Source organism: Anabrus simplex, chromosome 3 (assembly GCF_040414725.1).
Source record: "Anabrus simplex isolate iqAnaSimp1 chromosome 3, ASM4041472v1, whole genome shotgun sequence".
Classification (NCBI taxonomy): domain Eukaryota; kingdom Metazoa; phylum Arthropoda; class Insecta; order Orthoptera; family Tettigoniidae; genus Anabrus; species Anabrus simplex.
Genome location: NC_090267.1, coordinates 48736110 through 48748416, shown reverse-complemented (window position 1 = coordinate 48748416; position 12307 = coordinate 48736110). Strand labels below are relative to the sequence as shown.

Here is a 12307-nt window from a genome sequence, read left to right as displayed (position 1 = left end):
TATGCAACTTTCACCTTCAATAACACACACATATACCCTTTGACTAACATCTTTAAAAAGCACAATCTCGAAATAGCCTTCAGGACCACGCATAATAGTAGTAGCATCATAAATAACACCAAGACAATCAATAATAACAACAAATACCTTTGCTCTGGAGTATACCGAATCAGCTGCAATAATTGCTCAACAAGTTATGTAGGATCTACAGGTAGGAATTTTGCTATCAGATACAATGAACACATCAATGCCGTAAAACACAACCATTTTTCTGTGATAGGTCAACATGTGGACGAATACAAACATAGTTTTACGAATATAGATAACGATATGAAAATATTAAACACAAACCCCAAAGGCCCCTTTCTCAATATAACAGAAGAATTATACATAACATTGGATCAATACACTAATCCCAATTACAATATTAACGAAATAACTGAAAAAAACCAATATCTTATTTAACAAAATTATCCCTATTGTAAAAAATTACTATCTTAAAATAGTCAACAAACAATGTCAGATGCAAACCACAGCGCAGACGACTGACACGCCCAACTCCGCCCCTACACACACGACAGCTCCCCCCACCCATCCCTCCATTCCCCTTACAGCAACAGATACTAACACCAGAAGAACACGGTACAGTACACGTCAGGCAGCTAGGTTGTACGCTTCTCAACCACTCAACAACAGCAAGTAACTATTACGAAACGCACACACAAGCAGACACTTTCAGAACACTTATTTTTAAAAACCTCTAATTTCTATTTTTACTTTTCGCCTTTTACAGATATTTATCAATAGTCATAGACAAGGAAAGAGCCACCACCAACAACTGATTTTACATACTAATGTGATCTGCATTTAACGCTTTCAAGACTATCAACAACTTCAGCTGCACATACCTATCTTCAAATGTACACGTATTTAATAATATCAGAAAATTTGCAAGCTATCTAATGGTTGAACTTTGTATAAAATATAGTAGTACAAAGTACCCCATATGAACTCAAGCATATAAACTCTCATATTAGACGACCCGTAAACAATGCAAGAACATGTTTTTACCCACTACTTTGGACTGTAACAACACATATGCATCTTAAAGTGTATTTTACCATGTGTTGTGAACATTTCAGTGTGTTTATGTAGTTAATATTTTAATAGGTTATTTAACAGGAGTTTCAGGTCATCAGACATACCTATAATTATGAGCATAATACTAACCACTTTGAAATAAGTCAATTTAACGTCTGTCACACACAATCTTTTCACTTGGCAAGGTATAACGCCTAAATGCAACTATTGTAAGGGTATAGTACAGCTGAGCTCAAGCACATAATCTTTTTATGCCAGACGATTTAATAAAAAACGAAAGATGACAAATTTATTTCAAGAACGTGTTTTACTCGCAAACTTGGACTGTAACAAGATATATATGGTTTAAGATGTATTTTATCATGTATTGTGAACATTTTAGTGTGTTTATATAGTTAACATTTTAATAAGTTTCAACACTAGTTTTAGGTCTTCAGACATACTTAAGTTTATGAGCATAGGACTAACCCCTTTGAAATATGTCAATTCGACGTCTGTCACACACAATCTTTTCACTTGGCAAGGCACAACACCTAAAATTGTAACTAATGTAAGAGTATAATACAGCTGAAGATGACTTTGTAAAGAGTCGAAACCGGTTCTGCTATATAAGGACTTAAATAAAATTAGTATTGATCAGGTGGATCTTTTCTTTTCTTTGCTTACCGGAGATTTACTGACCTCGGAATGATGTGCCAGTATTCCCAATGTCCTTATGGTTTGAGTAAACATGTCCTTATATTTTTAATTATTCCAATGCGCCATTAATTGCAATTTTAAATGGATTATATTATCACTGCTTCCCCATAAGGAGAGCTCTAGGATGGGTACACCAACATGGCGGACCGCGCGCTCAAATTGGCGTACTTTCTCCTGCAGCAAAGAGCTTCCATCAGCGATCCATGTATAAAGATCAGTGTTACATGCCTATCAGTTTAGCAAATGATGAAGAAATTGACAAAGAACTATATATGCAAATAATAATCCAGCATGTAAAGAAGATTAAAACGTAATGTGGTAGGGGACAGGTGCAGATTTAAGGCGAGGGACTCGTAGACTTTACATGAATTACTGACATACTCTTCTTTCTCCAACCTCTGTACTGAGTGATGTAATTTGACATTGTCTGTGTTTTACAGGAACGATACTCATGGCAAAAGTTATTTTAAAACCTTTTTGTTCTGTATCTTTTAGTGATAAAGTGTTCGGCCCCCTGTCTGAGTGGTCAGTGTTCTGGCCTTTGCTCCTTGGAGTCCCAGGTTAGATTCCCAACCGACTGAGAGATTTTAAATCTTAAACGGTTAATTCCTTTGAGTTGGCTACTGGATGGTTGTGCTGTCCCCAACATTCCTCCAACTCGCACACCACACACAACACTATTGTTCACCACACTAAATCAAGTGAAAAATTACAAAAATATCAGAGCCAGTCATATGAAAGTTTAAGTTCAAGAGCCGATAACTAACTCTATGGAGTTTTGCTATGATTATTATCTTGGCAACATACACCGAGTGGCCAAAAGTCACGGTAAGGGGGATCCCATTAGAAAATGTGCCGTACATAACCCCTGAGCATTGTGGCTAGCTGTGACGTAGCTGAGCAGTCTGTCACACACACCAATGTCATGAAGATAGCAACAAGTCGCAAGTTAACTGTCTTTGAACGTGGGATGGTCATGGGCGCATGAGTCATAGCATTGCGGAGATTACATGTGAATTCGGGTTTCCAAGGTCAACAGTGTTGAGGGAGGATCTTCAATACCGCAGAGAGAATGTTACCATGTGCGTTACGAATGGTCATCACGTCACCTCCGCAGAACAATATTGGGCGCTTGACAGGCTACTGTGAGTCAGATCACTGCCCAGTTGAATGTAGGCAGTGAGGAATCCATTTCTACCAGGACTGTAAGAAGGAAACTGCACCGCGTAGGCTTCACCAGCCGAGGACCAATTTGTGTCTCTTTGCTGACACCTCGATACAGAGCTCAACGAGGTGCACGAGCCTGCAATTATCGACAATGGACCATGGAACAGTGGCGGCATGTGATATGGTCCGATGAATCCCAGTTTCAGTTGTATCGAGCTGATGGGCACATGAGAATGTGGCGTATGCCCCATGAAGCTATGGATCCTGTGTGTCAACAAGGTTGTGTCCAGGCGGGAGATGGCTCAGTTCTGGTCTAGGCAGCATAATCAGTACTCATGGTCGCAATTAGGCCCCATTGTCCGGCTGCAGGAGGCGCTGACAGGTGCACGTTACGTGGACATTCTTTCAGACCACCTGCATCCCTTCCTGGTCCTAGAGTACCTGATGGAGATGCCATGTTTCAACAAGACAATGCGCCATGTCACTGCTCTGTTGTGGCACGCAGGTGGTTGGAGGAGCACTCCAGTGAAGTTATGACCATGGATTGGCCTTCCAGATCCCCCGATCTTAATTCAGTCAAGTATTTATGGGATGCTGTCGATGCTGGTGTACACTCCATAAACCCCGCACCAACTACACAAGACCAAATTGTGGGTAGCAGTGCAAGATGCGTGGGTCCAGATCCCTCAAGAATGATTCCATCACTCTGTAGAGTCGATGCCTCGCCGTACTGCTGCCATTTTGAGGGCTCACGGAGGAGCAACTTGTTATTAACATCACATGCACTGTCTTCCCACAACTTTTGGCCAGTCAGTGTATAAAGGCTTTGTAGAACTATCTGGAGTTAACTTTTCAAATATTAACCTGATGCTTGGTTCTTATACTGAAACCAGGAAGCTGCTGACAGGGGTAAGAATGTCAACCTATCTGCTTCAGAAACACAGGAACGACTATAAACCAAAATAGGCCTAATTCCTGAAGAAGAGAAGTGCATACAATATAATTTGTAATCCTCTTAACATCTATTTACATAAGATTGTACTTTTCATTACTGTGCCCTGCAAAATGCGATCTCAATACAGTGTCGCAAATTAGACAAGCAAACGGCCTCCCATCACTGTGTGTTACAATATGTGTGAGGCAGAGTTCAGCTCTAAATGTCCTCTCACAGATGGAACACATGGACACACGAGCACCACTGTACGGACCTGCTTACAAGCGGAACAGAAGTCGATCCCCACTATGACTGCTAGTAAAGACCTGACAATGACTATCTGACATTGTACCTTTTTACTCTATGGAATTTAATTACTTATGTAATCTAATCATTGTGAATAATTGCGTATGGCCATTGGCTGCAAAAAAATTATATCTCAATAAGATTGTACTTCCCAAGCAGTGTTCAATAACTTTTCTGAAATCCAGAAAATCTATGAAACTTAGTCTTTAATAATACATCAGTAGTGACACTTACATCTACAGCATCAAAGGAGCGGTTCTGAGTGATTTCAAATTTCTTGATAAGGATGCCCTCCTTGACGTTGTATATACACACATTCTTTGAATGTCCTCCAGCCAATATGCAGCTACCGTCGGCTGCATAGCACAGACAAGTGAACGCTCTGGTAAGGAGAAAGCATAATTCATACGTACATAACTGACTAAATTAAACAGGATCTACATTATAAGTAGGAACAGAGATGTACATTTTAAATTAATGATGAAATAAAATAAATTCCTTAGAAGCATAGTAAGGAGAAAGAATAAGGTACAGGAAGACTGCTAAGGTAAAACTATGATGAAGAATAAAGAGATATCGAACAAAACTTATGTGACCTATTCACATATGCAAAGGCAACACCATGTTTCATTATTTTAACAACAACAACAACAACAACAACAACAACAACAACAACAACGACGACGACGACGACAACAATAACAATAACAATAATAATAATAATAATAATAATAATAATAATAATAATAATAATAATAATAATAATAATAATACTGGCTTACCTCCCACAAACTACTTTTTCGGTTCTTGGAGATGCTGAGGTCCAAGAATTTTGTCCCACACAAGTTCTTTTACGTGCCAGTAAATCTACCGACATGAGGCTGATATATCTGAGCATCTTCAAATACCACTGGACTAAGCCAGGGTTGAACCTGTTAGGTTGGGGTCAGAAGGCCAGCGCCTCAACCATGTGAGCCACTCAGCTCGGCTCATGATTTTAAAAAAATCTTTAGAACCGAACCATACAAATCTGTATGAATGAATGAATGAATGAATAAATAAATAAATAAATACATAAATAAATAAATAAATAAATAAATAAATAAATAAATAAATAAATAAATAAATAAATAAATAAATAAATAAATAAATAAATAAATAAATAAATAAACTTTAAAAGGAGAAGGAAGGGTGGCCTGCAAATATATCAGCACAAATCACAAATATTTTGCTTTAGTCAAGCATTACACGTGTTTAACCAGAACCCATCTGCTTCTGTGAAAGCGTAATACATCTTTATCCATAATTTTATATTACATGCTTTTGTGACTGCATGTTTTAGCTTACGGTTGTAGCATTAGTGTAAAAATATTAGGAATGAATACACAGGGCCCTTAGTTAGGCTAAACACAGGGATTAGAAATGTGTATATAATTCCATTTATAAGGAACCAATCTCCTGTATTTACAGGCTGCCATTAAAACATGATAATACATATCAAATTGTACCTATGAAGGTCTGCTATTTAAGGAGACCTCTAAAATGTAACGAAGATATGGTATTACAGTATAACTAGTGCGGTATTTTTCATGTTGTAACGGTGGTGTCTAAGGATCTTGATGGTTGCGCTTCGTTCCTAACATCATCCCTTGTACTCTGATTTCTTGAATGTGGTATTTAGATTTGTGGTCAGGGTTAGTGGATTTGTACCTTTTTCATCTTTTCTAGGTTAACTGCCTCATCTGACTGACTGCTGTGGTGCTCAAACCAAACCCGTCAGTCAGATCTAAAATGAATTCCTGATAACCTGTCTTTAAAGGCTATGATATAAATTCTCAGCGAAATGCCATTTATGGCCAGTCCACATACCCCCTCTTGTATATTGTATCCCTTCTTTTTTAGTACTTCGGTGATGAAGGATCTGATCCGGTCGTTTTACGAGCTCCTTGGAGTTGTCTGCGTCTGTAGAATTCCAGAACATGACTAAGAGTTCCTTTCTCTCCATGGCAATGCTGACAGAAGTTGTTGTCCAAGGATCTGCCTGGCACTGAGAAGAAAGGTTTTGCTCCTTAACGTGATTTCTATGGTGATGTTCATTTCAGAAGTTGGTTGACATTGTAAATGTTTGTATTTTAGCCTTTGTAGACATTTTGTTCCCGAGAACATTTCCAAAAGGAATGTGAAATCCAGTCATAATTACAAAAAGGTGCTGATGAATACTCAGAAATGAATGATAATGGGTAGAAATGGGAGAAAACTGAAACTGATGCAAGTGCGTGTGAGAGCAACATAAGCCTACCACTGTTAGGTTCTTCAATCTGTCAAGACTAATTTATGATTTTTAAAAAATATTTAGAAAATACTATTCTAAAATACAGTATTTATTTATTTATTATTTATTTATTTATCATATGGCATATATATATACAGAAATAGGAACGCAAGTACATTATATTTTTATGTCCAAAGTTGTTATCCATTCTAGAGCCTCTGTATTGGCCTCTAACCAATCTCCAGGGTGGGCTCTTCTGCTACACTCCTTTACAATGCGTTTGATGGTTTGGAAAGGAGCACCACAGACTCCATGACCACATCGAATCCTATTAAGGATGGTCCATTTCTTCTTGGGAGATCAGATCTGGAATTAGGTGGGAAGAAAGGCCAGACATGTTCACCTGTTTTTAAGTTCCATTCTTCCTTCCATTGGGCATAGGGGTTGAAATTGTCTTCTGTGAGCTTCTGAGTGAACTTAACTGGTGGATGTCTAGATTTCAACCGGTTCCTCTGAAGGTCGGGAATATTGGAGTGGATGGGCAAGCCAGAGTTCTAATTTATCTTGAAGTATTCTCTTAACAGTGCTTGTGCTCTTACGGAATGAAGGAGACATAATGTTGCACAAGACAGGAAGCCAGTGGGTAGGAGTTGATCTTATTGTGCCTGAAATGATCCTCATTGTGTTGTTGAGTTGAGTGTCTACAAGTTTCACATGGCAGCTGTTGATCGAAACATGAGCACAATATTCTGTCACAGAAAAAACTAAACCACGGGCAGAATATCTCAAGGTAGTTGCAGAAGCACCCCAGGTTGTACCACACAACTTCTGCAGAATGTTGTTACGACTCCTAATCTTTGCTGCTGTATTAACTAGATGTTGCCCGAAGGAGAGAGTCTGATCTAATGTTATACCTAAGTACTTTGGGTAGTTATTGTGTGTGAGGACCTTACAGTTAAAAGACACTTGGAGAGCACAGTTTGCCATTTTGTTATTTAGATGAAAGCAGGACTCCTCAGTTTTGCTGATGTTTGGTTGGAGTCTCCATTTCCGAAAATAGTCACTAAGAATGGAGAGGTCATCAGTTAAAATGTTCTCCATTTCTTTCAGATTACTATGACTTGTAGCTAAAGCTATATTATCAGCATAGCAAAATTTTCTAGATTTCATTAGTGACAAATCTGATACATACAGATTGAACAGGAGAGGGGCTAAGACTGATCCTTGAGGGAGACCATTATTCAATCTTCTCAGCTTGCTAGTCTTATTCCCTAGAACAACCTGAAAGAGTCTATTATTAAGCATGTTTCCAATTAATTGCATCGTGGTTTTGCATGGTAATACTTGAAGAAGTTTATACAGCAGCCCTTCTCTCCAAACCGTGTCAAAAGCAGCAGAAAAATCCAAAAAAACAGCAGAGGTTTTCAACTGTTGCTGAAAGCCTGCTTCAATGCATGTTGTGAGTGCAAGGACTTGGTCACAACAGCTACGATTCTGCCTAAAACCAGCCTACCCTCCACGTGACCCCTGGGTGGTGCTAAGGAAGCAACAACACTGGCTGCTGGAGCTATCTTCTAAAGATCTCCCAGCAAATATGCAAACTGTACAAAGTAAAATACAGTAAAATATCAGTATAACAAAATTTTGGGGACCTCAGGAATTAATTTGTTACAGTGAAATTTTGTTATACTGAAATAAGTCAATAGTTACGAACTCACCTATTGCTAAACCATACCAAGCTCGATAGCTCGATAGACAATATTGTCAATGCCGATGAAACTGCATTGTTTCTTTTAATGCCAAACCAAAACGGACTTATGATTTTAAAGGAGAGAAGTGCCAGCTGGGAAGTCGTGCAAGGGTTGAGGTTATTGTACTGTGTTGCAATACACATGGAAGTGAGAGACTTTATCCCCTCATCATAGGAAACTTTGATAAGCCACGATGTTTTAAGGGCGTCGGGCACTTTCCGTGCAAGTACAAGGTACATAAAATGCATATAATACAGTAATCCAATGAATAAAGCACTTGCACACAAGAGCCAGCATAGATTTCTTCAACAACTGAATCAGTTGGCGTGAATGTTTATGTTGTGGTGGTTTGAAGTTGTTATTGCATGGATCTGTTTTTCATTGACTTATGACTGATCTAGCTATCAGTTTAGTTTAGAGTTTATTTCATTTCTTTGGTATATCTTGTGTTCGCTGTTCTCCATGAACCATAATTATACATCTTCTCATTACTCCTTCCTTGCATGTGTTTGTGTCATCTTTTTCTTGCAATGGCTGGGCCATGTTCAAGACCGAATTATTCTCATATCCTTGAATTTTCAGATGATTTAGGCAGTAATAATGACTTTTTTAATCGAAAGTGATTCCCATCATGTGGAAAGTGACAAGATTTTACTCATGAAGATTTCTGCACTGTCACAGCTGCTCACTGTGCATCGGACTGTGAAGAACCTGACTTCAATGACAGTTACGTGTACAGTGAATAACTCTGTGTCATACTTCATGAGTGTATTGCAACACACCGTTACATAGATATCAAATTATTCAGAATGAAATATTCTTTCTTCCAGGTTTATGAGTAAAGAAGAAAGATGGTATAATGTCCAATATTTCTGTCATTGAAAACCATTTTTTATTTTTCAAAAGTTATTTTCAAAGTTTAATTGTTTTCTGCTTTACCGATGATAATACGACCAAGGTATATTCATTCCTGAAATGCTCATAGTTTCTTATATTAATGTGATATATTTAATTTTAATATGTGTTAAACTGTTTACGTGTTGATTTCTTGGAATTCGGTTGCACAATGACAAAAATTAGTTTGAGTTGCTTCGAGTAAAGCCCATTTGAGATGATTTCCAAATAGGTGTTGATTTTATACCTTAGTAGAGTTACTTCGCGAAAGCTTGACATATAATGTGTGTCCCCAATGCTGTAGATGTGACAGCTGCAACTCAGGGGAAGCATTCATGATTAAAATCCTAGAATACATTACTGATTACTGTTATGGTATCATATTTTTATAAGCATACTAAGCTAATTTAAGCTGTATGTCACCAAACTTACAGCTAATAATGTTCAGCTCTCAAAACCTGCCCAGTTTTATTGGGTCTTCAAAGTGGCCAATAAATTACATGTCGGGTAACTATTATTTATTCTGCCGATATTATTATACGGGAGTGGTCGAATGGAAATATCCTTTTATGTGGAGGGCAAGTTATGCACTACTTTACCTGTAGGTGGTAGAACCACGGTCAGCTGATTCAGTTGTTGAAGAAATCTATGCTGGCTCTAGTGTGCAAGTCCTTGCCAAGGTAAGTCACTTTCCTTTATTTTTCTCCTTTCTATGCTACATAATATTGTCAGAATACTATTTTCATTTGACCAAATCTGGTTACAAAATCACAAAGACATGAAGACAAAGACAATACTATCAGCTTTGAAGAAAGAAAAAAATTGAAAGAAAGTGAAACTTTTATAATAACCTCCGGAGTGACCAGGTGCAGGTCTTAAGAGTTTATGCTGATGGGTGACCTGTGCGTCTATAAGGATGCGGCCCTACCTAGCAAGAAATATAATGCTGAAGACAGCACTATCACACAGTCTTCGAGCCAGAGGAATTAAACAATGACGTTCAAAATCCCCGACCCAGTCGGGAATAGAATCTGGGACCGGTAGGACCAAAGTCCAACATGCTAACTAGTTAGCCAAGGAGCTGGACACTTTCATGATGATGCAACAAAATGAATTCAAACGAGCAAATTATTATTGGTTTTCTATACATACGATGCACGGCTTATCGGTAGTTTGAAAAAGTGCCCCAGCAATTGCTCCCTCACATACCTTTCTCTTGAAAACAATGACAAGGTAAACTCAAAATATACCATGAGTAAAGTGAAGGGAACAAATACGCAACGAATAAAGACCAAAATATAGAAAGATAAAAACACTTACTAGGATAAACAAAGTGGAAAGTGGGAGCTACAGAAGAGTGGGTCGATGTCAAACCTGAAAACAGAAATGGAAATGGACAAATTGAACTTCTGAACTCTCATTTCTTTTACACCGTATTTCACTGCATAATCGTCACATCCATTATTTTCAATTTTTAAAAATCTGATTTTAAAATTTCATCGCATAATCGTTGCTTGTTCAAATTTTGTTCTTCAAACTGCATTAAAGGAACTGCAATGTAAATTGCATATGAATGTGCAATTTAAATACGTATGTGGCAGTTTAGCAACACAGTCAAGTTTGCAATATGTTGCACAACGCCTAATTAAATAATACCGCTATAAATACGATGCATGGCTTATCGGTAGTTTAACAGAGTGGTTACAAGACAATGTACACTTTATTCACCAGTGATATGTTATGAGTTCTCATTTGAAATACATAAGGCTGTAATCGATTGTCGACAACATCGCCGGGAAATACCAGCACTGTACACACTAGTTTTCTAGTATGGCTTTCAAAGTTTTGCAACCAGGGGTTCAATGGTATGAGAACATGCAGGCAAATAGTGAGAAAATTAGTTAGTCACTGAGGATCTCCACGAAAAATTTAATATTTGTTCTTATCAGTGGTGGTAAACATCAAAATGAAAGTGCTCTTTTTTCGTAACACTGTCATGTGGTAACATTCTTGTGGTCTGCTATAATACATAGTTGAATGTTCTGGTATTGGGAAATTTACAAGTAGGTACACCCCAGCTTGCAACCCTTGTACTCGCTGGAGTGCATAAATATTGATAACAGAAATAATAACCCACGCTTAGTGGCTCGTAATAATGGATGCATCAGTGATAGGATTCTCGCTGTAACCATTCCAGGCCTAGGAATAGAAAGCAAGCGGCCGTGGCCTTAATTAAGGTACAGTCCCAGCATTTGCCTGGTGTGAAAATGGGAAACCATGGAAAACCATCTTCAGGGCTGCCAACAGTGTGGTTCGAACCCACTATCTCCCAGATGCAAGCTCATAGCTGCGTGCTCCTAACCGCACGCCCAACTTGCCCGGTTTATTTTGTTTTTGCTGTGCTTGTAGAAATATTTCGTTTTTGAATACAATAATAATAAACAGACAGTAATTTACACAGCAACACAATCACGTGTGAAGCATTTATTTGTGATTATGGGTAATTATAGAAAGTATTCTCCGGGCATCAGGCTAAAATGTAATTGTATACGCTGAACAGCATGGAAACATTGCTGAGGAAACAAAATTTTCAGTGAGTGAAAAGTTGGTGGTGACTGGTAAAAAATAAAAGACAAGCTAAAAAACATGAACTATTCTAGACGAGCATTTAGAGGCCCTAAAACAGTAAGGTTTCTGAAAAGTGACGAAGTGTTTGTGTATCATAATTTATAACTTTCGTTTCTGTGTTGACGTTTGACTTATATAATAGGAATCTCATCTAAATAAAATCCCACAACAGGATGTAAATGGATCAGAGAATTAATTTTTTTTTTTTTTGCTAGGGGCTTTACGTCGCACCGACACAGATAGGTCTTATGGCGACGATGGGATAGGAAAGGCCTAGGAGTTGGAAGGAAGCGGCCGTGGCCTTAATTAAGGTACAGCCCCAGCATTTGCCTAGTGTGAAAATGGGAAACCACGGAAAACCATCTTCAGGGCTGCCGATAGTGGGATCAGAGAATTAAGAGAGGATCTGAAGGGAATAGGCCTTACAACAGAAGACACCACAAATAAGATAAAACTGAATACAAAACTCAAGAACACAAACCTCTGCTATACCCTTACTCAAAACAAACCCACAACACGCGCATTTTCAATCGAGGAAAGGGCACGAAGACCGGA

At 38.2% G+C, this 12307-nt stretch overlaps 1 protein-coding gene across 1 annotated transcript in view; it reads right to left on the bottom strand.

The window, feature by feature from the left end:
• Positions 1-12307, bottom strand: part of LOC136865957 (periodic tryptophan protein 2 homolog) — a 247620-nt gene that overhangs the window by 73315 nt on the left and 161998 nt on the right. The window contains exon 13 of the mRNA XM_067142521.2: positions 4442-4589. Within this exon, the coding sequence (XP_066998622.2) occupies positions 4442-4589 (148 nt within the window). The remainder of the gene's footprint in view (positions 1-4441; positions 4590-12307) is intronic.